This window comes from Notolabrus celidotus, chromosome 23 (assembly GCF_009762535.1).
Source record: "Notolabrus celidotus isolate fNotCel1 chromosome 23, fNotCel1.pri, whole genome shotgun sequence".
Taxonomy (NCBI): Eukaryota; Metazoa; Chordata; class Actinopteri; order Labriformes; family Labridae; genus Notolabrus; species Notolabrus celidotus.
In genome coordinates, this window is record NC_048294.1 from 8,840,195 (window position 1) to 8,867,109 (window position 26,915).

Genomic DNA, 26,915 nt, shown 5'->3' on the forward strand with positions numbered 1-26,915 from the left:
GCAGATGTGTGTCTAACATAAGTCTGGTCCTGCTCGAGGTCTCTGCCTGTCAAAGGAAGTTTGTCCTTGACGCTGTAACTTGCTAAATGCTGCAAAGTGCTCTGCTCATGGTGGATTAAGATGAGATCAGACTGAGTCCTGTCTGTAAGATGGGACTGGATCTTATCCTGTCTTGATGTTGGGTCTTTGTTAATAATATAACATAGAGTACGGTCTAGACCTGCTCTGTTTGGAAAGAGTCTTCAGATAACATTTGCTGTGATTTGACGCTGTATAAATAAAGATTGATTGATTAATTGACATGGCGGCAGTATAAACTATTAAAGAAGTTTGCTCATTTAGTAACCTTGAAAAAAGTGACCGCAATGTGACGGTATGTGCAGCAGAGAACCGCTGAAACTGATCCAATGCAAATTAATTTTGCCAAGCAAAATGGTTCAATAAATTCCATAATATTTTATGGGTAGCCCAGCTAGCTAGGCTTTAAAGAAATTGGTTGTAGAAATGGAAGGTTAGACAATGCTGAAATATATCAGCTACTGGTTAATTCAGATGAAAAAGAGGACTGCAAAGGCCTCTCAAAGAGTGGAGATTCAAGTAGATTTAGGAGGAAACTTGCTGTTCTCCAGGAAATACTTAGCACTGACTCCTTGTCCCCCAGTGTGCGTTAGCGACAAAGACTCAACCAGCTACTGCGTGACGCCAGTTTAATGTTTGATATCTGCCATTTTTTGCTGCTATTGATAGCTCCATGTTTACTGCATGAGTCATCCTAGTTTGGCCATGTGTTAGACTTGTTTTGGCATTTTCCATGGATGTGTCAACAACAACACTTGCTGACACTTGCTGTTAGATAAGTAAACAGGTTTAGTCAGACCAAACAGGACTGCTGATTGTTGCCCCTGCGACCCAGACTCAGATAAGCGGAGGAAGATGGATGGATGTGTAACCGGTGGGAATCTGCGTTGTGTTTGTTAAAGTTGACTGGCGACCAACACCAGGATCTCGCTTGCTCTGCGTTTATTCTGTTAATCTGTTAATCAGACAGACAAGAACCTCTGAGTTTATAAAGTATGCAGCCCGCCTCCGCTCCTGCACAGATCAAAGCACATTTCGACTAGCTTAAACCTTCAGTTCATGCAAACCAGCACGAAGCATGTGCATGTTCAGTTAGTCTGCTTAAACATGACTTTTAAAAGGAATAAAAGTAAACTCTGTATTTACACATTAAAACACTATACAGGACAAAAGCACACATAAAATAAATAAATATATGGAAACAGAAAAGTTAAGCTACGGACACCTACCTCTCCCCAAGGGATTACATACATAAGGGGAGAGGAAAGGGGGCAAATCAAATATAAAGGTCAAGAAACCAACGAAGAAGAAAATGACCGGAAGACGAGGCTGCACTTCAAAATACTTTTAGAAAAATAAATATACAAAGAGGCTCTACACACACACAGGTATAATTTGTGTAATTATAAAGAAATAATAATTAATATTGCATTTTTAACCCTGTTACATTCGGATGGATGGATACACATCCAAAATAAACACTTGATTTATATTTGCTCGAAAACTGGGTACCTTTATGTTCTTGAGACAACCAAACTAAGAAAAACTATTGTAATTCAGGCTAAAAAGCTTCCATGCTCTAAAACAAGAGCAAGGTGAGGCAGCAAACTGATATTGTCATCCAAGAGCACAGTTATTATGGTTAAAGTTGCAGCAGCTAAATTGCAGATTTAAAGGCGCAATGTGTAGAATTCAGAAAAATGTAGTGATAGCTAGATTCTACATCAAAACGCCTCCTTGCTCACCCATCCTGTCGGTGAAGTGGCAGTAGGATCCTCCATTTGTGTCGATCAATACCAAATTCTTTTGAACACAGCAAATACAACTCTCTTCTACTTTGTCGTTTAGTCAGTGCATTTGGAGCGGCCACTGCATAAATTCAAACGTGCATCTGTTACTTCTTTGTTCATTCAATGCTACTGTGGAAACATGGCGCTGCAAGATGGCGGCTTCCATGGAAAGGGATGCGCTCCAAATGCAGGCTCTTTTTAAGTTAACATAAAAAAAACATTTATATTTGGACATACAGTATATGAATGTATATTTTATATTTATACATTAGGAACATTCAGATTCTCTTTGTAAATTCCACATAAAATACAGTCAGATTTATCATTTATTTATCATTTATTTTTAATCTGGTTTCTATCAGTCCATAAAGTAATGTACATCCTCGTGTTGGACACCAGACTGCAGGTATCCATTTATTTAAAGCTCTATATACACCAACCACATATATAGGTGGAAATGAGGCATGACTCTGCAAGTTCTGACTCTAACACTGACTTCACAGGGTAACATTAAGAAATATTGGGCATTTCCAACCTTCATATACTTGCATAGTCATCCTTTGTGGCAGCTTTATGTTAAAGGAGAAATCATCTTTTAATCAACTAATAAAATCTTAAATTTTAAAAACATTTAGTTTAACATTTTCATCAATGATTGATTTTATTTTATTATTATGTGCATACATGATTTGCCCAGCCCAACAGGCTTACAACACCAAATTATCAAGTTAATAAGAACAGAAACCAAAAGTAGAGACATCAATTGTGATAATGTTAAATAAATAAACCATGATAACATTCCCTCCTTGGTTCTAGAAACAAAAGTGAAACTAGTAATATCATAGTTAAACATTAACACCAATTCTGTCGTCAATGCAACATTTCAGGATTTTGAAGAAACATTTTCTTTACGTTTGTTTTCCCTCATCATTAAAATATGGTCTGTAATACAACAGTAGCTAGTAATTAAAATGCAGATGACTCTGCCTATGAATAGATCCTAGCTACGTTATACAACATTAAGACAAACCACAGTACTGTCTGCCAAAGAGACGGATAGAAGAAGCCACATCCTCCTCTTGAAGTTGCTCGTTCTAAATTTGTCACCCATCTGTAAGTACTTGATCCTGCTTTTTCCATTTAAAACTAATATATATGTTATAAAGTAACACCATGCTGCATGTTTTATTCAATCTCTGCATATATTTGTGTTTTCATTGCTCTGTTATCGGGGGAGGTTGACGTCTAACACTCGTATTAAATGTTATTAAGTATCCTATCGTTGTGTTCATCTGAAATAGTGCAGGTGTTTGCCGACTCATCGATCTGTGTGGGGAAAAAAATTCTTAAATCTTTAAAAGTCACGAGTGTTACTGAAACCAGTTTGAAAATGAAAACCGGTCATTCAGTCTGTGTTGGATCTATTCTTGCAGACTTTCTGAGATTACAATGAAAAGAGCCATTAATGTGAACCCAAATTAATATGAAAAAAAGCCTTTCTGTGATGGTTTAACTTTTTATTGGGACTTCTTATTATTTTCATGACGCAGACATTAATTGTTCCTTTGTTGAGTAATGTGAGTCCAGTGCAGCTGAGGATCAAGTGGAGTGATAATGCCCCCTCCTGGATACAGAATGCCAGAAAGGCTGGTTTAAGGCTATGCATTAAGGTATTGACATTACATCATTAAGTTTAATCATCAGAGAGCTGTGACTTTACAAAGACAGATGTGTTATTAAACTTTTTTTTTTAATTAAACAAATGTATTTTTAAAAATTGGATACATGTTATACTCTGAAGGAGAATCAAGAGGCAAGAAAATGAGCTACAGAAAAAGAGTATGTGAAGATGTGGAAGCAGCAGGGAAGAGACACAAAGGAAACAGAGATGTTGGTAAGTACAGAAAGATAGATTTGAAGCAGACAATGGCCCTTTCAGAGGAAGATGCATGAAAAGTGCCCTCTGGATGCCCCTAAAATGTATAAACGCAAAAAAAAAAAGTGCTGTATGGATACCTATGTAGTTCATTTTGTTATGTTATGTTAATTATGTACTATAATCAATAATATAGAAATAAATAAATAAATAGTTTTGTGTTTTCCTTTTTCATAATTCAATTTCCAGCACAAATGGTCACATAAATATTCACCAGAATGCAGGAATTAAGTATTAGCTGCTGTTTCTGAAGATGGGTCAGTGATGTTGTGTTTTTATTTTCTTTAAGGGACTCCACTTATGGGACATCACTATGGTCTGAAAAATCAGGGAGCCACATGCTATCTCAACAGTATGCTGCAAATTCTCTTCATGACACCTGAGATCCATGACAGGTTTGACAAAGATGATATTTAATGTAGCGGCACCATCATGTTAAATTAGAGAAATCATTGTTGAGCAAGTGCTACTTAAGTTCATCCAGTAGATGGGGCTATTCCATTAGGAAATAACCCATTCATCCTTTTGTATTTTTATTTGATCAAATCAAATCGAATAATCAAATTGAATAAAAAAGGAGAGCACATTAGATAATGTAATCTTTAGTTGGTTAGTATTGAAACAACAAACATATTGGTGTGAAAAAAAACATGTTAAATGTTAAATTAAAAATGTGTTACATTTGACCATGATACAGAGTCATTATTTTTAGATGTAGTTAACAGTTTACTTCTGGACAGCAGTTTCCTTTAGTATTATTTACAATAGTTTACCAGACAAAAAAGAGGTCAAACATTGGGTAAAAAAGTAAAATACAGTAAATAGTCATCAATAATAACCCTTCTTTTTTAAGGTTGGATCCAAAAGCAACGGTCATAGATCAAGAGCTGAGAACCCTCTTTGTGAAACTGAAGAAAACAACATGTGGAACAGAAAACATTACCAAGAGTTTGGAGATTACAAACGGTAAGTTCACCAGTGTCAGTAAAAATCTTTAACTAGGATAAGGAAGGAAAGTCAAAAACACTTTAGTGGGCTTTGAATTAAAATTCTGTTTTATTTCAGTTCGTCAACAACGTGATGCTGCTCAGTGTCTGGAGAAGATTTTACACAAAGTCAGCTCAAATGTCTCCCAGGTGAGCATGCATCCCTACCTAATTGTGTCCGTTTACAAATCAGAACTCTCAGTGAAAGGATAGAAATAGCCAAGACTATTTAAATTTATGACAGAGACATCTGTAATCTGCCCAGCTGAAACTAAGTTACATTTTTAGCACAACCTAAGACAAAATTATTAAATATATACACTGCTCAAAAAAATAAAGTGAACACTTTAACAACCCATCCTAGATCTCGATTAATGAAATATTCCAGTTGAAAATCTTTATTCATTACAAAGTGGAATGTGTTGAGAACCAAATCAAATAAAAATGATCAATGGAAATCGAAAGCATTAACCCATGAAGGTCTGGATTCAGAATCATACTCAAAATCAAAGTGGAAAATCAGATCACAGGCTGATTCAACTTCTGTGGAAATTCCTCAAGACAATTCAAAATGAGGCTCAGTAGTGTGTGTGGCCTCCACGTGCCTGTATACTCTCCCTACAATGTCTGGGCATGCTCCTGATGAGACGACGGATGTTCTCCTGAGGGATCTCCTCCCAGACCTGGATCAGGGCATCAATTAACTCCTGGACAGTCTGTGGTGCGAGGCATGATGCCCCAGAGGTGCTCTATTGGATTCAGGTCTGGGGAATGGGCAGGCCAGTCCATAACATCAATGCCTTCATCATGCAGGAACTGCTGACACACTCCAGCCACATGAGGTCGGGCATTGTCATGCATCAGAAGGAACCCAGGACCCACTGCACCAGCATATGGTCTTACAATGGGTCTGAGGATCTCATCCCGGTACCTAATGGCAGTCAGGGTACCTCTGGCTAGCACATGGAGGTCTGTGCGGCCATCCAAGGATATGCCTTCCCAAACCATCACTGACCCACTGCCAAACCGGTCATGCTGGAGGATGTTGCAGGCAGTAGAACGTTCTCCACGGCGTCTTCAGACTCTGTCACGTCTGTCACATGGGCTCAGTGTGAACCTGCTCTCATCTTTGAAGAGTACAGGGCGCCAATGGCGAACCTGCCAATCCTGGTGTTCCCTGGCAAATGCCAATCCGCATGCACGGTGTTGGGCTGTGAGCACCGGCCACACTTGTGAATGTCTGGCCCTCATACCACCCTCATGGAGTCTGTTTCTCACGGTTTGAGCAGAAACATGCACATTAGTGGCCTGCTGGAGGTCATTTTGTAGGGCTGTGGCAGTGCTCCTCCTGTTTCTCCTTGCACAAACAAGCAGATAGCGGTCCTGCTGCTGGGTTGTTGTCCTCCTACAGCCCCCTCTCTGTCTCCTGGTATCTCCTCCATGCTCTTGACACTGTGCTGGGAGACACAGCAAACCTTCTTGCCACAGCGCGCATTGATGTGCCACCCTGGATGAGCTGCACTACCTGAGCAACCTCTGTGGGTTGCAGACACCGCCACATGCTACCTCTAGTGGTGAGGGCACTGGTAAAATGCAAAAGGGACCAAAAATCAGGCAGAAAGGATGAGGACAGGGAAATAGTCTGTGGTCTCCACCTGCCGAACCATCCCTTTATAGGGGTTGTTTTGCTAATTGCCTCTCATTTCCACCTGTTGTCTGTTCCATTTGCTCAACAGCAGGTGAAATTGATTCACAATAAGTGTTGCTTCCTAACTGGGCCGGTTGATATCCCAGAAGTGTGATTGATTTGGAGTTACATTGTAACTTTTAAGTGTTCCCTTTATTTTTTCGAGCAGTGTATATCATAATAATGTGTGTGTAGTTTGTATGGTACACAGAGAGTAACATATTTTTCTCTCAAGGTTTTTAAAGGACAACAGAAATACACAACAACATGCTCTAAAGGCCACATCATCATCGAAGAGATAAATCCGTTCCTGATTCTCCCGCTGTCTCTGGAAGATGCCAACGATACAAGCTACAGTGTGGTGAGCGGCTGGATTTCAGGGTTCTGGTTGAGAAGTTTTATGTTGAAGCCTCCATTTGTTTGGTTACATAGTCACCGAAGTCACCTTTTCAATTAAGAAAACTGCCCTGTCTCACAAAATAACCTCAATAAACTTCAGCTGATCCAGAATGTCGCAGCCAGACTCATAACCAGGTCCAGCAGGAGAGAATACATCACACCTATTTTAAAATTGCTTCACTGGCTCCCAGTCCATTTTAGAATTGATTTTAAAATGATGATGTTGACTTTTAAAGCTTATAGGGGGTCAGCTCCAGACTACATTGCTGACCTCTTGACTCCCTACAAGCCATCATGTAAATGGTAAATGTTAAATGGACTTGTGTGCTTTTCTAGTCTTTCTGACCACTCAAAGCGCTTTTACTCTACTCGTCACATTCACCCATTCATACCCTTTCACTCACTGATGGTAGAGGCTGCTATATAGTGAGGGACTATCAGTATTAGCTAATCTCATTCGTTCACATTCACACACCTCTGAACAACAGAGGGAGCAAGTCGGGGTTCAGTGTCTTGCTCAAGGACCCTTTGACATGTGACTGTATCATCATCATGTCACCTCAGATCCTACGGTAGGTCTTTACTAACTATTAAGATAAGATAAGATACTCCTTTATTCGTCCCACCACGGAGAAATTCATGAAGTTACAGCAGCAAACAAGAAGGTGTACAGTACAAGAATTTCAACAAAAATGTCCATCAGAGATGACAGCTTGGCCATAATTCTCCTGTCAGCCACCACCCCCACATATATTCCACACTCAAACAGAAACAAAAGGTGATTGAGCATTTTCTGCTTGTTTTATCACTACTGCTGGTTAATGATATGTTCTTCATTACTGCCTACTTCTTTTTAAATTCTTTGTAAAGTGCTTTGTAATTTGTTTTGAAAAGCGCTATATAAATAAAGTTGTTATTATTATTTTTATTATGAAGGTGTGGATCACCAATAACATCCAAACAGTTATGTTTGTGTCTGTTTTAAAAATAGGTTAGCCAGCCAAACATATTATTGATTGTTTGATTGTTGGCTAGTTAACATGAGGTAAATATAGAAAAATGAGAATTAATGCTTTCAATGTAGTCATCTATAAACGAATGATTTTACGTTCAATCATGTCTGTGATTTTAAATGGAATTGTTAACTAGGAAGTTGCTGAACGCTAAATGTTCTGATGTAAGCTAACTGGTTGTCAAACCGTTTTTTAAACTTAAAATATAGCATGATATCTCTTTGAATTTTCACTATCCAGTGCGTTTGCTTATTTGGAATTAAAAAGCCTTACAATATTTATATATTCAAGGAAAATGGCTTTGGAAAGATTCTCCTGGAAAAAACAGACAACGAGGTGTACTGTAACAAATGTGAAGAGAAAACAGAGGCCACGAGTGTGAGTTCACGAATAGTTCATTATTTTCTGACCAAATGTGAATCAAATGCTTCTGTATTTTTTTTTTACAGAACTCTCTACTGAACAAATGATGAATTGTTTTATGTTATTTGTGTTTTTCAGGAATGTCAGATGTTAGAATTTCCTCATATTCTGATTTTACTCCTCAAGAGATTTGACCTGGATTACAGCACCATGAAATATTTCAAATCTGACTGCTGTGTGGAGGTGCCACGAACATTGCAGAGAAAGGAAAGTCAAGTACCATAAAATAATGATTCTTATGTGTGCTTTTAAAATCTTTAATGCACCTGACTTTGTTTCTAATTGTAGAATAAGGCATACGAACTGTACGGGATTGTGAATCACATGGGTGGACTAACAGGAGGACATTACACGGCCACCATACGGTCCAGAGAGGACGAGACCTGGTACGAGTTTGATGACTCTCAAGTCAGGAAGGTGAAGATGGATTCAGCTCAGGCATATGAAGTGCACATATTCAAAAACAAAACAATACAAAACATAACATCAAATATGAACTCTTTTTGTTAAATGTTGCAGGTTGACGAAGAACCATTTTCAAATGCCGGGACTTACAAGTACGTTCAGTTAAATCCTTGTTTTTAGGTTTGACATAGTTAAAGAAACAATGTTACCATAAGGTCCACTTTGTGGTCCCTCTGGAGATGAATGTAACGTGAAACATGAGCTCTATCCTCAGAAGGATTTACCAAGATTTAGTCAAATTTTAGAGGATCATTTTTCTTTTTTCAGCTTACTTTAAGGATCTTTCTTGAAGCCAAAATGAAAGAGAAGTCCTTAAAGTTTGCTCAGAAGATCATGAGATATGATTTCAAGCTCCTGCTGGTTTATGAGTGTAATTCTTGAGTTACTTATGTCAAGACCAAGAATGAAACTTCAACTAAAGTCTGAGATATTTTTGATGATCTTTTTTGAAATGTTTACTGGATGTATTTATGATGTTGTTCCATGTTCAACAGTTCAAGGACTGCATACCTGCTCCTGTACAGAGGTACGATCACCAAAATACATAATGACATTATTGTAAACTGTAATATTTAAGGATAGTATATCAATATTTATTGATTCCATCTACTACATTAAAGCCTCAGAGAGTCAGGGAGATGACGTGAAAGCAAAAGACAAGATGGGACAAGAGGTCCAAGGAGTAATGACTGATGATAATTTCTATTTAATTTCCTACAGACAATGAGAGTTCAGCCAGGGTCCTGAACAAGCCAGCTGTCATTGCTCTCGTTTGTGGTTGTGTATTAATTTCGATACTGATCATTGTTCTGCCAACTGTACTGTAAACTTATCGCTATGTAGGTGGAAGGATTGATGTCAGCACTGTGGCTGGGTTAAAAAATGTGAACCAGCAGCTTTCTATCAGGGTGATAATGGAAATGAAGACATACTTGGGTCAACAGCTTGCTTCTTTAATTCTTTATTTTTAAACACATTTATTGGATGACTGTCGGGGTGATTATAGGTCATAACATTAATAGTCATTTGTATCTGTATAAACATGAAATAAAAGATTGACATTTCCCATTCAATATTGCTGAATGAATGTATGGGGCGTCGTTTTTAAAGTTGTGCACACTGAAAATAACAGCTACATTTCTCCAAGTGGCCGAACCGGTGAACTGACTTAGACAGGGGTGGCCGAGGTATCTGTGTGCATACACACAATTTAATAGCATTTACCTTCTCTGTCTTCACTCCCAACTTTAACAACTTGCATTACTGTATTACTCAGTTCTTATATTCCTATGAATATATTGCTTTACTTTTAAAGGAAACACAACAGAGTGGCAACACAAACATCCCCTTAGCTTAAATCTTTAATCAAAACAAGAAACAAGATGTTTGTCCAAAGATGCTTCTGAGGGCACAAACAATATAAAGTGTGCTACCTTTAAATACAAAATTTGCTACTAGCAGCCTGCTAATGCACAGCCTATATGGTTGATCTCAACCAAACTCCTGTCTTATCAAGGCAAATAGCCCACGGCAGTTTAGGATTTTGGGGTGGCACCCTGGGATGACCAATCAGATTTCAAGGGGGGTTCATGTGCCAAACCTGGCCACCCCTCTGGACGCTCCCCTGTCTACTGCCTATCAAAGCTCTTGCAATAGAAGCTATTGTACAGTTAGCAAGTTAGCTTGCTTAGTAGGGGTTATGGGCTATGCTAACAAGTAAAATAAATAGCCATAAAATCCCTGTGTATAGCTGCACTCCCCCAGAAAGCTAATCATATCACGTATTCTGTTGTTGCTGGTTGTCATCCTCAAATAAAAGAATGCCTGAGTGGATATTTTCTCTCATTTTCTCTTCCACACGCGGATGGAGGTCTGTCTCGGAGCCACACCACTGGGACAGATTTGAAACGGTGTGCTTGTTTTGGAACATTCACTCTTCCGTTTCAGACACACAAAACAGAACTCCCTGTGGCAGCGAGGGCACTTGATGTTTTTGCAGTTTTCTTGGCTATGCTCCACCCTCATGCCACATTTAGGACAGGACCGCACGGAGGGGCAGTCGGTGACCCCCTTCACTGCAGGCAGACTGATGCTCTTGCAGGTCTGCAGAAGGTGCAGGTCATTGTTGACACAGCCTTTGTTATCGCATCGGTCGGATCGGGGGCCTGGACCTTTCCACGTCTTCAGACACTGCCAGCAGAACTGGTATGTTCTCTTCTGATCGGCTGTACAGATGGTGCACACCACACACAGGTTGGCGAGATCCAGCCTCTCCACGTTCGTTTTGCACTGTGGGCACTGATATGAAAAACAGACAACAACAGAAATAATTTGAAATCACTGCAGTTTTACTTCAAAGTCAAGATATCAAAACCACTGGACTGCTTACTGGCTTTATTTCCAAGTAATCTGCAGCAACCAGGCGGGCCATGGTCTCCTCAAAGTACACCATTTCCTCAACAGTCAAATCTGCCAGTCTTCTCACCTCCTGGTATGACCACAGTTTATTGCACACTCTGTTGGTAGCTTCGTCCACTGCAGGGCATCTGAATTTGTATTTACCCTTTAAAGAATACAAGACAAATCAGTTTTAGATCATAGAACAACAAATAGATACAAATAGAAGCATAGTAATATCTACTTTGGCAAGTTTTGCCACTTTAGTTTAGGGGTTGACTGATAGTGTTTTTTCAGGGCTGATACCGATATTGATTATTAGCAGGTCGTGAGACCGGTAACTGATATTTGGAACTGAAATGCTTGTATAGTAAAAATTCAAAAGATGAAATTTGGATTATAACAAACTCCAACACAAGACTTTGATTGAATGTTTTTCGTAAATGTGTAATCAAGACTGAGTTAACAGTTAACCCGTTACACTAACAGTACTGTAGGGGCCAAAATGTTGATTTTCTGTCTTATTCCTTAATCATGATTATTTTCCTTTTTATTGCTTACTTCATTTCAGGTTTTGGGTTCATGGGTGTGGTTAACCTTTTAAGTACCTGTTCAGTTAGGTGGCGGGAGGTATACAAAGAGGGTGAGTTGGGTTGAGTATTTTTTGTTGATCTCCACCGTCATCGTCATTGTCATTGTTTATTTCGATCTTTTTTGGTATTGATTTATTTTGAGTGTTTTGTTAATAAATAGAAAACTTACTTTGAACTTTGATTTTGATTCATGGCAAGACGTGCCACAAGCACGACCCCATTTAGTCTCTTCGGCGAATTTCAATCTTTTTTTTTAATTAAAGTTATATTTTTGGCCTGTATTTGATAGGACAGCTGAAGAGAGACAGGAAATATGGGGAGTAGAGAGCGGGGGAAGACATGCAGGAGATGGTCGACCGGCCGGGAATCGAACCGGCAACCCCTGCGACGAGGACTGTAGCCTCTGTATGTGGGGCGCTTAGACCGCTAGGCCACGAGAGCCCCACAACTTTCAATCTTGGCCGCTTCAAGTACAGTAACGTCACACAGTCCTGCATAGCTAGTCAGATAATGTTGTGGAGTCAAAGTAGCACACTTTTGTAATGGGTAAAATAAAACACTGATATATATAATTGGCCAAATGTCCGATATCAACCCCGATAATCAGCCATTGCTGATAATCAGTCGACCCCTACTTGATTTTAAAGATGTGTTCTGGTCGTTCCCAGTTCAACACATTGTTTCAATTTTCAACATCTGTTCACTTCATTTGATTTATGCTCTTTAGAAGCTTCAATATGTAAGGGGTAAGGTAGAGTTAGATTATGGGAAATACAATCCGGACAGGGTGTGACAAGACCCAGACGTGAAGAGGAGGGGTCTCTTCACACCCTGACCCTGTTGCTCATGTCGATGAAAGTTAATAACCGTCATCAAGGGGTTGTCAAATGGTTTTGACCAATCAGAATCAAGCATCTTACTCAGCCAGAAGATCATTAAGAGTGTCGGGTAATAACTATTTTTATTACCCGGCTTTCTTACCGATCTTCCGGTTGTGTTGTTATTTTTAGGGATGTGGGGATGTGGTGCCGAGAGAAACACTGAACGCCGGGTTTGGGATGTGGTGTAGACCAGCACGTCTCCAACACAAAACATTACGTCCGCTCAAAAACAAAACAATCTCGCAACAACGGTGTCGCATGAGGGACAAAATGAGAAAACAAAACCAGCAGGAACTACTCAATCTGGCTGCGATAAACAGCTGAACAGGGACACCTGGTGGCCTTTTTAGGCTACTACCTTACGCTTGAGTAATCTTTAGTTCTCTGTCTTCGAGTGACACATTCTTAATCTTAAGTAGGTGGTAGAAAAAGCCTAAACAATAATAGTATCTGTTCTTATCACTGTCTAATGTTGCAGCACAAATAAGATTCTGGTTTTATGAGATACTTCAATTTGAAATGGCATTAAAGAAAGTTTTTTTGGTACCTCTTTCAGCAGTCTCAAACACCAGTCTGTGAGAGAATCTGGAGTGACAGCATGACCGCAGGACATCTCTGCTCTGACACCATCGTCTCCATCACCTAAGGCTAAGGTATCACAACGACGTGTTAAAACAAGTATCTTACGTTTCTCATTAATGTAATGAAAACTATGACACCTGTCTCTGTTTGCTCCACTTTCTGCAACAAAAATAGAGTGAAAATAAAAATCATCTTACACACAAAATCCAAGTCGTCCTTCCCGATGACAAACGTCAGGGTGGAATCCAGTGGGTCATATGTCTTCATCTCCTGCTCCTGTCCCTGAAGGCTCATTTTGACGCTGGAAAAGAAAGTCTGACACAATGATAACAGACAGATCATACTTAAATAACACATCATAAAAGTTAGCAGACAAGTTTCACAAGCTTAACAGTTCTTGGGGACATACTCTTGACGAAGGGAACAACATGGCTGTAAACATGGTTTACAAGAATGACTGAGCTGAAGATAAATCTGACTCACTGAGTGGAAACTCAGGGAATTCCCAGTGTCTTTGAGATTATTATTCAAGCTAAAGTGAAACAAAAAACATGTTAACAATAACACTACCTCTCCCTACATTGATGTTACTTAAAAACACTTCTATTTAACACCAATAACTATTTGGAAACTTGAAATAGCTTACACTTTAGGCTATTAGCCAAAAGTTTAAGATAAGATAAGATAAGATACTATATTGGTCCTCCATTGGGACATTAAAAATGTGCCCACATCACCCTCATTCTAGCTCATCTACACTGGCTGTCTGTTGATTTTAGGACTGATTTTAAGATTATTTTATTGACTTTTAAAGCACAACATGGACTTGCCCCTCTCTTTATCTCTGAGCTTTTATCCCCCTACAAACCCGGTCACAGTCTGAGATCCTCTGGCAGTGCTCTGTTAGCTGTTCCAAGGACCTGACTGAAAACTAAAGGGGGCGGGGCGTTTTCAGTCAGAGCTCCTTCACTCTGGAGGAAGTAGACTTCAGTCTCTTTCTTTATTTCATTACTCAAGACACATTTGTACAGGAAAGCTTTTGTTGTGTGGTTTTATTTAATTTTAACTGGTTTTATAAGCCTGTATGGGTTTTTTTTTATCACTTAATTTTGCTTTGCATTTCTTCCTGTTTTTATGTGAAGCACTTTGTTACCTGTATTGAAAAGTGCTATAGATATGACACTGTACATTTTAAAGGTAAATGGGAACTGGAATTAAATAAAGTAGTGGATGACGATGAATGGGAAAATGCATGTTTGAGATGTCACAGAGGGACATCAGTTATGGAAAGAGTTTGACTGGAAGGTTAAAGTTAGGTTTTTTAGAACTCCACTGATAACTTGTACCTTCAAGATCAACTCTACAAATAAATGCTGGAGGAACTGTGATATGGTGGGTGACCATACCCACATATTTTGGGATTGCCCGAAAATAAAATCTTTCTGGAGAACTGTTAAAGAGAAGATGGAGAAAATCTTAGAAACAGACATTCCCCTGGACCCTTTATTGTATAAATATGACCTGGACACTTGTTTACCTTGGATCAGTGTTTTATTCTTCACATTTTATTGATGACTGCTAAAAAGACCATCACTATAAACTGGATGAAGCCTAATCCCCCCTCAGTTGACCAATGGTTTCAAAATTCAAACATGTATACATGACGGAACAAATGACTGCCCAGCTACGGCTGACACTGCCTGTGTTTCAAAGAAGATGGAGAACAGTAATTGATTATTTCAATTAGGACGTTTATCATTTGGATGTTCACCTCTATAAATCGTTGGTATATGTAAGTCTAAATTTATGTCTGTATGTATGTATTGTTATGTGTCATGTGAATGGTAGGTCTACCTGTGCATACCTGTATATGTAAATGAGGATGACTGTGAGTGGCAATGTATGGCTGATGTGTGCATGTTCCACCCTGTGTAGGACTGCTCAGCTAATATCTTTATGTGAGTCGGAAGGGGCCCAATCTCAAAGTGTAACTGTTTTTGTGTAAATTTGTATAAATTGCCTGTTAATTTGAAACTGTGGCAATAAAGTAAAAAAAAAAAAAAAAGAAAGAAAAGTGCTATACAGCTAAAGTAAGAAAATATAGTTATATTAAAGGTAAAATTATAATAAAACAAATATATATTCACTATGTACACCTTCTATTTATGCATAGATAAGTTCAGTTATTGCACAGAGAACATTTCAGTGTGAGTGTAACAACAAGAAAAAGACAACACAATAAAGTAATTACACTAGTAGTCATTTTTTCTAAGTGTGGGCTGAATTTAAATCTCCTGACAACGTTTTTTCTCGTCAATACAAGCAGAAGTCATCCCCAGACAAACAAAAGCTTTTAAAACAACTTATATTTACAGTATTTTTCTTCAAAAGGAAGTTGTGTCTTACCTTCCTGGAACAGCTTGACTGTCTTCGTTTTCTCTCACTTCCTCTTCAAGCTTTAGTCACCGCGAGCTGCCACACCTGTCCACGACTCAACGCAGGAGTTTAAGGCTGTTTCACGGCTGTTTAAAGTGTCCACTGTGTGCTGATAGTGTAGTCGGGGTAGTGTGTGTGTGTGTGTGTTTGTGTTTGTGTGTTCACCTCCTCTGTCCGTCGGTGAAGCGGTGTTCCCCTCCCACTCGAAAGTGAAAACAGTTCATCTCAAGCACGCGGCACGGTAAGAACTATTGCACGTGCCTTTTGACTACTCCATCAAATAAAAGGTGACCGCCTGTATCACGTGAGTTTAAGTGCACGTGAATCTATCACGTTATGCTACCTTTATTGTTGGTTTATAACTTCTGTTGTTAAAAAAAACTCCATCGATGCTTCCTGCTTAGAGTGTAGCCAAGCGGTTCCCAATGTGTGGGTCGAGACCCCCTGGAGGGTCGCGAGCATAAGGTGTTTTTCGACCAGATGAACTTTACCTGGGAACTACGTGCGGCCCAGAGAAAAAAAGTAGTCCTGGGGTAGATTATCTCCCCCGTCAAACTTTAGAAAACAAATACGTCGTACCAATGTTTCTCACATCCGTATGCTGTGGTGATATGTAGTTATTATTTGACTGTTTTGTGTTCAAGGCCTCTTTTTCCTGAAAAGTTTCTTTCCCGTTAGTTATTAGAGGTTAAAATACGGGGTTTTACCCAAGCGGCAACATCCGGTCTCAAACGATGAAGCCAATGCGGAAGTGTTATAAACTGCAATACATCAAAAATCTGCTTGAGGCTGACTGCAGAAACACCGGAAACCACATAGACATGAATGGGAAAAAGACAATCTTTGCAGCATTAATAAACATGTTTACAGCCTGGTTCAAAAAATGGCTTGGCCTTTGAAGCTAATCTCTCTATCGGCACACACTGTACGGGGGTGAATTTTTTTCTAACGTGGCGGTTCAGAAGATATTAAGATTACGAGTTTTGCCCAAATAAGGACATGACTGGCGTGACTCCCGGTCGGGAACACATAGCTTAGCTAGGAGGCTCACACTAAGTCCCACTCTGCCTGGTTGAGTTCCGCATTTCCAATATGGCTGCTGCCGTTGATTTGCTTCAAAACAGCGCTCAGGAACAGATGGGTGACATCACGGATACTACGTCCATTATTTATACAGTCTATGGTTTTACTATATGTAACTGGTTGTGTTTTTCTGCTACTCTATCCTGAATGTATCTCTCTGCAGGAAGGGACGCAACAACCACACAGAAGTTGCTCTTCATCTGATTCGCCTTTACTGGTGATTACATCAAAATTACACAGTCAGTGTGCTGCATGCACAACTGCAAGGCTCACATCTGTTTAATACAAAACAGAAGATAACGGTCAGTAACTGTTGAGAATACTGTCATGAGGGGAGCGACTGACACATCCTAAGCTAGTTAACATTAGTTTGTCTAAGGCAAAGTACAACTCGGGCATAAAGTTACCATTTCTACACCTAAACGTCTGTAACTTTCACTAGAAGTTATATACATGGTCATAGTTAGAATCCACATTACTGACAGTTTCTAGGACATTTATAGATCATTAAACTTCAAAACATTGAACGGAGCATCACACACACGCACCCACCTGCAGCTCAGGAGACGTTTCCTTTGCTGAGGTGCCCATGGCATCCAGCTAGGAGCCTTACAGCTACAGTTGCGCTGCTCAAACCACCAGGTGGCAACATAGGCACATAAATATTACAACCACATACATTTTACAGAAATTCAACATAGAGAGTACAGTGGGGCAAAAAAGTATTTAGTCAGCCACTGATTTTGCAAGTTCTCCCACATAGAAAGATGAGAGAGGTCTGTAATTTTCATCAGAGGTACACTTCAACTATGAGAGACAAGATGAGAAAAAAAAATCCAGGAAATCACATTGTAGGATTTTTAAAGAATTAATTTGTAAATTATGGTGGAAAATAATGCATACTGTGAATTTTTCTCCAATCAGTAGACATCCGGGGAGTTTTCTGCAGATTTTGCTCTTGTTCACATACTACTTACTACATACTGAATTTTGGCCAAATCAGTACGTACTGCTAGTACAGTAGGCAGTTTTAGAAACAGCCATAGTGTGACGTAAAGAGGCGGAGTTTGAGCCAGTCAGTCATGTCCTTATTTGGGCAAAAACCAGGCTGTAAACATGTTTATTTATGCTGCAAAGATCGTCTTTTTTTAATTGGTGTGTATGTGTTTTCCGGTGTTTCTGCAGCCAGCCTCAAGCGGATTCTCGATGAATTGCAGTTTATAACACTTCTGCATGGGCTTCATATTTTAAGACCTGAGGTTGTTTTTAAATTTTTAAAGGGATCTAAAAATAGCGCGTTTTACCCTTTATAGTAAAGAATAGTAGCTAAACTACATCATCTAGGGTTACATTAGTTGTTGCCAGCTGAAACATATTCATCACTATCCAATGAAAGGCTCTTACCTATTTGCTTCTTTATATCCAGGTGGCAATTTTTTTGGGGGGGTGGGGCAGTGTTTGTTAATAGATGGTTTTCACACTGGACACAGATTTATATTGAGTTAATGCAACTTGATAGTCCTTTTCATGCTAGCTTATTTGTGTGGGCCTGTTGTTTGTACTGCATTATACCTGTTCACTCTAGTGTCCTTTTATAAGTGCTTTGTGACTCAAACTTGTCTGTGAAATCTTGTAAACCTGCTTGCCATGTATTAATATTCTGCTGTATGTTGTTCGCCTCAACAGGCTGATGAATCTGTTCATCCCCTAAAAAACTTTTGGGATCTAAAGATGTCAACATTTGAAATACATCACTATGAGTCATGACTTGGTGAAATTGTTCAGAAAGAAATTGTACAGCTTAAACATCGCAGGTAAGTAACTCAAAGTTAAACCACCCACACTCCGGTAAATGTGACAGTTTAGTGTCTTAAACTACTCTTCTGTTTTTTTTTAGATCACCATGGTCTGAAGAGTCCAGGTCTTACCTGCTATTTGAACTGCATCCTCCAGGTGCTTTTTATGACTGAAGATTTCCGAGAGGCCGTAAAACGGTATGTAGCTTCTTCTTAATGGTATCTTCTGTTTTTTACACTCTTTCACATGATCAGTGTAGTGGCTTGCTTTCACCAGTGGAAACAAAACCACTGGGTGGCTGCTTGTCCGGGACTTACTGAGTTGACACGTCTCCTCTTTAGCGAATGAATCAATGACGTTCTGGTCCACACTCTGTGCACTCACAGGTTTGTTTACAACGCTAGACAATAAAGCTCTGCCGATCAATTTGCACTTACATCCAATAATAACTTGCACAATAATTAACAGGCTTACAGACGATGACTGTCAAAAACTGTTTGCTTACTCTCGGTAGGCAGCTCACCTGCCACGAATTGTGTCTTTTTCTCTTTGTACCTTCTAACCAAGCGGCAACCTCCGTTCTAAAAATGAGTCCAATGCGGAAGTGCTAAAAACTGCAGTTCATCGAGGATCCGCTTGAGGCTGGCTCCTGAAGTACCGGAAACCACATACACATCAATTCAAAAAAGCTGATCTTTACAGCAGAAACAAACATGTTTACAGTCTGGTACAAAAGACGAGTGTAGTCTGGATAGCTCATTTCACGATCGGCACACACTGTACGGGGGGGGGGGTGAATTTTTTCATAATGCGCTAATTTCAAAGATATTGAGATTACGAGTCTTCCAATGAGAGGCACAGCTGACTTGATGGACAGGCGGGAACACTGTTGCTGTTGGCGAGGAGGCTCAAAGCCCGCCTCTTTACGTCACACTCGCTCGAAAGCAGCAATATGGCTGCCGCCCACAATTGGCCTCAAAACAGCGCTTCAGAAACAGATGGGTGACGTCACGGATACTCCGTCCATATTTTATACAGTCTATGCTTCTAACACCCTTCATGTAAAACCCGCCACCTAGTGTGTAAACAGGGAAGTGCAACAAACAAAATCAAACATTCCACACATAACACCGATACAAATATGGCTCTAACAATTAGTATGCAATTTTAAGAATTGAATATGTCGACTGTATTGCCAAAAGTCACGTGAGTGGATCAATAACACGCTTCTGTCTGAGTTAAGAGGTAAAGCTAGCACAAGGCTGTAAACACGGAGAAATAAACAAATAAAAAGGGGAAATATAAAAGTGCAAAAGGAAAACGAAGCATGTTACAGCGTTACAGCGTTCATACAACACTACTGGAGTTTTAGACTTGAACTTTAGTGGAGCTATTTTAAGGATTTATGTTAAACATGGCTAAGCTAACCAGCTCATAGGTCCTGCTGTATCCAAGAATGTGCCTTTCGACCAAGAGTTCTGGGGTCTTTTAGCCCCCAGAAAAACTTTACCCTGAACTAAAAGGTTCCTGTGCCCCCCATTGTTGTTTGGGTTTTGACCGCGGACCGAAGTCCCGGGTGGATTGTTCAAATCAGACCAGTGACGTATGGAGAAATAAAAAGTAAAGGCACTACACCACCAGACCAGTAGAGGGCAGTAAAACAAAGACAAACAACACAACAGTTAGCCTGTTAGCATGGAAGAGACTCAGCTTGCGCTGTTCTAGATGGTGCTACATTTCATCACAGATAGATTCACTGAATCAACATGTGAGAGGAGATAAGCGCGAGTAGCAAAGACGTTTCAACACGGCTTTAAAATCCTTTTTAACTCAAAAAGCCGTGGCAGAGATTGCCGGTGTTTTGGTTTAAACCGCAACCCTGTTAACTGGGGACTTTCAGCCGGATGCATCCCTCATGAGCGTCTTAAGCGATCATTAAATACAGATCTTTAAATATACATTCCCAGGAACTCCCTCTGTGTTTAAACAGCTGTGTAAACTCCACAAACACTGTTACATTCAGCTGAAGGTCTCCAGTTTACAGGGTCACTTTTAAAACCGTAACACCGGGAGAGATGCATTCGTGGTGGGCTGAGAGAAGACTACTGTTACAAGCTGCTAAATCAAGAGAATCACAGCTTCTTCTTTTGAAAAATACACACACATACAAAACAGATAGAACAAATGAAAGAAAGAGAAATCAAGTGAATCCCAGATGTGTGTGATGTTATTGTGGACGACGGGCGGAATAAAAACACTGCGGTTAATCTACCAATCTACGGTAGATAACCAAGGGAGATTATCTACCCCTGAAGTACATTTAGACCCTGGGTCCACCGGTCGAAACGCACATAGTTCCGGGGTAAACTTCCTCTGGTTGAAAAACACCTAAAATGTTGAGTTATTCCCTTTATTAAACAGTCTATGGTTATTCCTTCAGGTCTGGTTTATCATAATTAATGATAGTAGTGAAGTAGAGAAATTAATGCAGTTGACATGAGCTGGTTGTTGTACGAATTTAGATAAAATACTTTGACATGTTTAGTAATATAAAAATGTACTTCTCACTCTGTCACAGATGCAGCAGTGAAGATTCAACAGCTATAGACTCACATTTGGCAGATTTGTTTTCTGCCTTAGAGAAAAAAATGTCAAGAACTCATGGAATCATAAGAAAACTGGGCATCGGTAATGGTAAGCTTGGATTTTTGACATCACATTGATGCCTGTTTTAAATTTAACATGATCTTACATTGTATAACAGTTTTTTAATCCATTCATTCAGTGTATGAGCAACGGGATGCTGCTGAGTATTTTGAGAAAATCCTTTGTCGGACAAGTCCAGAGGCATCCCAGGTAAAAAAAAAAAAAGAAAGGAAAATATTTCTTTATAGGTTTAACTTTGAACTGTACCAAGTTAATACACACGCCTCTCAGTATCAGAGTCCCTGATTATTTTCAGCTATTTTTAAATCAGATCTTGGAAGTATGTGAAAAGGTTGGTTACACAGGAAGTAAGTAACACTCTACGATATCTTCCCCTGACAGTTAAAGCAGTACTTAATGATCCACTGATGTGTCTTTGTATCCAGATGTTTAAAGGACAACTAAACCACAGGACCAAATGCCTGAAGTGCGCAGAGACGAACAATACCAGGGGCTCTTTTTGGTTTCTGCCTCTTGCGGTGGAAGATCCTTGTCGTCAGATCTTCAGTGTGGTACTCCACTTCCCTTTTTTAAAGTAGAGAAGCTTCAGTGCTGCGAAAAAGTATTTGCCCCCTCCTTGAGTTCTTATATTTTTGCATATTTGACAGACTAAAATGTTTCAGATCATCAAACACATTTTAATATGTGTATGCAAAATGCAGTTTTTAAATGGTGATTACCTGGCCCTATGTGAAAAAGTAATTGAACCCTAAACCTAATAACTGGTTGTGCCACCTTGAAAAATATAAGAAACCAGTAAGGGGGGAAATTATTTTCCCAGCACTTTCACTGTATGATTTTCTTTTAAAGTGCAAATAAAAGCAGGTTGTGTTTTTAAGATTTTTTTTTTTACTTGATTTAAAGGAGAAAGGGTTGGAGACATTCTTCAAGGGAGAAAAAGTCTGTGGGGAAAACAAGATTTTCTGCAACCGTTGCAACAAAAAGCAAGATGAAGAGTTTGTGAGTACTGAAAGTCAAGTCAAGCTTTATTTATAAAGCACATTTAAAAACAACCTCAGTTGACCAAAGTGCTGTACAGTTATTAAAATACAATGTAATCATACACAAATATAATAATAAATAAAAACAATAAAAGAATAGTAAGAGCTCAACTTAGGAAATAAAAATAGTAAAAAAGTAAGAAGCCAAGGATTCTTCCTTAGCTGGGACTGAACGCCAAGGAGAAAAGTGCAGCTCTAACCTGGAAAGGTAGGCTGTTCCACAGCTTTGGGGCCGCCACTGAGAAGGCTCTGTCCCCACAAGTAAAGAGTCTGGACCGAGGTACTGCCAGGAGCAGCTGGTTTGATGACCTTAGTGCTCTGGAAGTACTGTGAGGCTGTACAAGATCTGATAAATAAGACGGTGCCAGACCATTTAAACACTTAAAAACAACTGTGTCGAAATACTTTCATAATTTATCATAAGTTCATGTTAATTCATGGCTGCTGTGAATGTGAACTAGGGCTGTCAAAATTGCTCCAAAATGATGTTAGAATATTCGCTCTAAAAAAAACCATAGGTTCGAACCATTCAAATATCTATATTTGCGCATTATGTCAATAACAGGTGGACAAACTAATACAAGGAGACATAACTACTTGTATAGGTATTTTTTATTTCAGATTTAACATGGCTAAAACATACCTACACATTACAAAACAAGTAAATGACCTGATGGCCTATACCGTAACACTTTTAAGACCGTAGACCTCTCTAGACCTCCCCCCCCCCCCCCCCCCCCCCCCACCTGAGTGAGTGCTAAGCAAGACTTGTGCGAGCAATGAAAGGTCCCGACTCTTGTCCCTAATATAGGCAGGCTTCATTCAGTGATTGAAGCAATTATTAACATTAATTGAAGTTAAAAACGAAAAAGTAGTCCACTTACATTCTTGGCGCTTGTATGAAAAAAAAGAGAAAAAACTGCATTTTATCCCAGTGTCACTGATTGTCTGGCTCTTTTAGTCCACTGTCAATGTAGGGTCTTAGGCCTGACAGGTTATTTGCCAAAATCACAAGACAGTCCACATGTGAAGAGGCCAGTGCCGATCTCTTTTTATTCACTATATTCCCAGCGGAGGAAAAGACGCGTTCAGAGCGCTCTGAGGATCCGGGGACGGAAAGATTTCTCTCTGCCATCTGCTTCACGCTGTGCACGTGCGACTCCTGTGACCTGTCCCTGACCCGTCATGCAGTGCGCCCACTCACAAAGCAGCCGCCAATGTGTTTTTTTCCCACAGTCGAATATTAATTTTCACAATCGAATCTCCGTCTTGTTTTAATATTCGAAATATATATTCAAATTTAGAATATTCGTTGACAGCCCTAATGTGAACTTACATCCATAACTCACTAGTATACTTTACTTCCACTATATAAGATAGTGGCTTATAAACTGCAGTGGTTCTATTAGAGTTAGTTTACCAATGGGAACATTTTTTCTTTGTTCAAATCTTTAAGAAATCATTAAAACAAATGTATTTATTGTCCTGAAGTCTTCTTTGTGAATTATTCTGTTTTAATCATGTGGTTTAGGGATGTGACATCGCACAAAGTCCAGAAGTTTTGACCCTCTTGTTGAAGAGATTCAGTTTTGACGATAAGTGCGGGCGTTACATCAAGCTGCACTGCAAAGTGGAAGTCCCAAAAACTTTACAAATTGCGGTATGTCGTCATTTATTCACATTTTAAACATTTTTAAATTGAATTTCTTTGAAATGTGCTGACTTTATATGATTTCCCTCTTTGCAGGATTGTACGTATGACCTCTACGCTTTAGTTGACCACTTTGGTGATCTCACAGGAGGTCACTACACCGCTCTGATCAAATCCTTTGAAACTCAGGGGTGGTACCGCTTCAATGATGATATTGTCAGTGGGGTAAGCTCATTTTGCCTCATGCAATGCAATGTTACAAATCCTAACACTGTGCAGTGAAGCGCTGAGAACATTAACTGTGATATTTCCACCACTTCAGGTCAGACATGCCGTATTTGGGGCGGAGGACGAGTGTTTGAGGTCTCGCACAGCGTACCTCCTCATGTACAGGAAGGGTAAGATGGCTTAAGTGTAGTAAAGACTTCATAGTGTTCTAGATTATTGTTTAATCCATATTTCTTGTTTTGTATTTAATTGATATGTAATGTTTAGACCATGAAGGTGTTTCTCAGCCTGCTTTAGGATTGCTGAAAAATCCTGGGCCTCATTTTCTAAAGCAGGGGTTCCCAAAGTGTGGGTCGGGACTCCCTGGGGTCGTGAGATGTCTTCCAGAATGCTTTATTTTTTTTAAGTTATCTAAAAATTTTATATTTTACCCATTATAGTAAGGAATATCAAAAAATAGTAACTAACCTTGAAATAAAACCTTGAAAATAGAACATGTAATGAGTTTTCTGCCTTTCTTTGTTGCCAGATGACTCTTAAGTTTAGGGTTAGTGAACAGTTAATTATCAAAAGCATCAGTAGCAGTAGGTTAATTCATAACAGCACATGAAACACAGACACATGCTCATATAGGTAGGCTAATTTGTTTTGCAGACCAGATAAATGAAGCCACATTAAATCACTTTGAGGGACAGTGGGGGTTGGAAGTCTTTTGTACTTACATTTTGGGGGTCGCGGGCTGAAAGTTTGGGAACCCCTGCTCGACAGCATTCTCAGGCTTAAGTGATCCTGAAATCCTTAAAACAAACCTTGTCCTTTCCTGCTGTCCTCCTGAAACAACACTGTCGTTAAAATGTTTACTCTCTTCACTCTACTTCATTTTCTTCTGAACAATTCCAAGAAGGAGACATTGATTTTTATCATTTAAAACCTAAAGATTTGTGTTCCCTGTTTTCTTAAATGTAAAGCCTTCCTAACACATCAAGATGGCTTTAACGGCTATTTATAATAATTGTCTGAATTTAAAGTTCTGCTGTTGGCGATGGGCTGTGATGTTATACACTTCTAGATAGAACTCTTCACTGCAATGTTATTCATTTATGAAGAAATTTAGATGTTATATTTTGGGGAATTTTTACCTTTATTGGATAGGAAAGCTGGAGAAAGACAGGAAATGTGGGGAGTAGAGAGCGAGGGAATAATAATAATAATCTTTATTTCTATAGCACTTTTCTAAACAAAGTCACAGAGTGCTTCACAGAAAGACACAAAAATAAACAAAGAAAATAATATATATTTATATTTATATTTATATATATACAGTATAAATAATAATAATAATACATTTTTTTAAATTTAAACGAATAAAGGAACTCCAAAGTACTAGAATGCATGAAAAGACATCAAGAGCAGAATAACATGTTTACATAGTTATGAGAGCCTTTAAAAAAAAAAAAGTTTTAAGCAGCGATTTCAAATTACATGCAGAAGTAGCATTCCTTATTTCAGCTGGTAGGTCATTCCCCAGTTTAGGAGCCCAGACTGAGAAAGCCCGAAAGCCCTTGGACTTCAAACGAGCTCTGGAAACAACCAACAAGCCCATGTCGGCTGATCTGAGAGGGCGGGCAGGCTTAGACCTAGTGAGAAGGTCTGTGATGTACTAGGGAGCTAGATTGTGTAGAGCTTTGTAAGTTAGTAACATAATTTTGAAATCAATGCCGAATTTAACAGGAAGCCATTGTAAAGAAGCCATGGCCATGGGAAGCCACGCAGCAAATGGTAGAGGCTGGCGGTCGAACCTGTGACCACTGCAACAGGGACTATAGCCTTTGTATATGGGGCACGCATCGACCGCTAGGCCAGCAGCGACCCCCACCATGAAGATTTTTAACAAATTACCTCATCTATCATGGATACAGTTATCGTATTGCTGTTACTATATCAATGTTTTAGTAGAGCTTGAGTATGAGTAATGGGATCTTTAGTAATAACCTTTATTTTTTTCCTTCTTCAAAGTGAGCAAACATCGTGAAAAATGTGACGATGGTGCTTCGGACGCTCTCTGCCCAAACTCTGACGTTGATGCAGAAAGGGAAGAGGTGCCTGGTCTTCATCATCAACTCAAGGATGAATGCATCGCAGAGGAGGAAAACTTCAAGCGCTTGAATGGCAGACAAAAACAGACAAACTTTTCAGAGGGTTTGGAAAATCCGTTTCACCAGAGAGCACCACACGAAGAGATGATCCCGAGAGACGGTGGACAACAAACTCCTGAACTAAACAGACGGCGACTTGATATGAACTCAGTGGATCCCATACTGCATCTTAGCATCAGAGGGACCCCCTCAGCGCATTTGACGACACACTTTCAAAACTGTTTGTTAGAAAACAAACATGAAACTAAAACGAGAAGACTGAGGGGGACCAACACTGACTGTGAAACACAGGAGTTCACTGCTGCAAGGACTGAAATAACAGCACCAAGAATGACTGATGTGAACCGTACAAGAAGCAGAGTCCAACCTGCAGAGACTGAAGTTGTGAAAAACAAAACCGAGGTGGACATCAGCCAGATAACGTCCACCACAGACACCGCGTCAAAGGGAGAAAGAAGGCCCAGAGCGGCTTCAAAAAGCAGAGACAGAGTCACTAGAGAGCCATGGAGGTGTTGAAATAATAATAATGGTGTCTGATTAAATGTCTTACTTTGCTTTGTATACATAAAATGTTCAAATTTCATTATTTTGGACATTCCAGCCTATAATAAAGAAGTATAACAATAA

At 39.4% G+C, this 26,915-nt stretch overlaps 3 protein-coding genes across 7 annotated transcripts; 2 read left to right on the top strand and 1 right to left on the bottom strand.

Annotated features, from left to right (window-relative positions):
- Nucleotides 1-2,805: 2,805 nt before the first annotated feature.
- Nucleotides 2,806-9,850, top strand: LOC117807631 (ubiquitin carboxyl-terminal hydrolase 47). The gene is made up of 13 exons (XM_034676978.1): nt 2,806-2,981; nt 3,419-3,538; nt 3,670-3,762; nt 4,094-4,199; nt 4,658-4,770; nt 4,870-4,940; nt 6,713-6,838; nt 8,181-8,267; nt 8,391-8,519; nt 8,601-8,729; nt 8,832-8,869; nt 9,272-9,303; nt 9,498-9,850. The coding sequence occupies exons 3-13, from the start codon at nt 3,690-3,692 to the stop codon at nt 9,602-9,604; spliced, it is 1,011 nt and encodes a 336-aa protein (XP_034532869.1). The 5' UTR covers nt 2,806-2,981; nt 3,419-3,538; nt 3,670-3,689; the 3' UTR covers nt 9,605-9,850.
- LOC117807632 lies at nt 9,715-16,201 on the bottom strand. Of its 2 annotated transcripts, none has more exons than XM_034676980.1 (5): nt 15,637-16,201; nt 13,428-13,531; nt 13,196-13,296; nt 11,167-11,340; nt 9,715-11,075 (listed from the first exon to the last, which is right to left on the bottom strand). In XM_034676980.1, exons 2-5 carry the CDS (start codon nt 13,522-13,524, stop codon nt 10,620-10,622), a joined length of 828 nt encoding a protein of 275 aa, XP_034532871.1. In that variant the 5' UTR covers nt 13,525-13,531; nt 15,637-16,201; the 3' UTR covers nt 9,715-10,619. The 2 variants fall into 2 exon arrangements, with proteins under 2 accessions (XP_034532871.1, XP_034532870.1); XM_034676979.1 differs by having other exon boundaries at nt 13,428-13,545; nt 15,637-16,200.
- Nucleotides 15,642-26,915, top strand: LOC117807630 (ubiquitin carboxyl-terminal hydrolase 47-like). 4 transcript variants are annotated; one of them, XM_034676975.1, is made up of 11 exons: nt 15,642-15,970; nt 18,436-18,563; nt 18,647-18,743; nt 21,125-21,240; nt 21,332-21,402; nt 21,639-21,764; nt 22,117-22,212; nt 23,785-23,913; nt 24,001-24,129; nt 24,227-24,302; nt 26,149-26,915. In XM_034676975.1, exons 2-11 carry the CDS (start codon nt 18,506-18,508, stop codon nt 26,802-26,804), a joined length of 1,554 nt encoding a protein of 517 aa, XP_034532866.1. In that variant the 5' UTR covers nt 15,642-15,970; nt 18,436-18,505; the 3' UTR covers nt 26,805-26,915. The 4 variants fall into 4 exon arrangements, with proteins under 4 accessions (XP_034532866.1, XP_034532867.1, XP_034532865.1 ...); XM_034676976.1 differs by having other exon boundaries at nt 15,642-15,953; XM_034676974.1 differs by having other exon boundaries at nt 15,642-15,907.

Excerpts from the sequence above, each read along its gene's own strand:
- LOC117807631 (XM_034676978.1), top strand. The coding sequence starts at position 3,690 with ATGAGCTACAGAAAAAGAGTATGTGAAGATGTGGAAGCAGCAGGGAAG. Across the intron at positions 6,839-8,180 it reads ACGATACAAGCTACAGTGTG|GAAAATGGCTTTGGAAAGAT; the intron begins GTGAGCGGCTGG and ends TATATATTCAAG. Across the intron at positions 8,870-9,271 it reads TCAAATGCCGGGACTTACAA|TTCAAGGACTGCATACCTGC; the intron begins GTACGTTCAGTT and ends CATGTTCAACAG.
- LOC117807632 (XM_034676980.1), bottom strand. The coding sequence starts at position 13,524 with ATGAGCCTTCAGGGACAGGAGCAGGAGATGAAGACATATGACCCACTG. Across the intron at positions 13,297-13,427 it reads GGACGACTTGGATTTTGTGT|CCTTAGGTGATGGAGACGAT; the intron begins GTAAGATGATTT and ends GTGATACCTTAG. Across the intron at positions 11,076-11,166 it reads ATTACTTGGAAATAAAGCCA|TGCCCACAGTGCAAAACGAA; the intron begins GTAAGCAGTCCA and ends TTTTCATATCAG.
- LOC117807630 (XM_034676975.1), top strand. The coding sequence starts at position 18,506 with ATGAGTCATGACTTGGTGAAATTGTTCAGAAAGAAATTGTACAGCTTA. Across the intron at positions 18,564-18,646 it reads GTACAGCTTAAACATCGCAG|ATCACCATGGTCTGAAGAGT; the intron begins GTAAGTAACTCA and ends GTTTTTTTTTAG. Across the intron at positions 24,130-24,226 it reads ATGATGATATTGTCAGTGGG|GTCAGACATGCCGTATTTGG; the intron begins GTAAGCTCATTT and ends CCACCACTTCAG.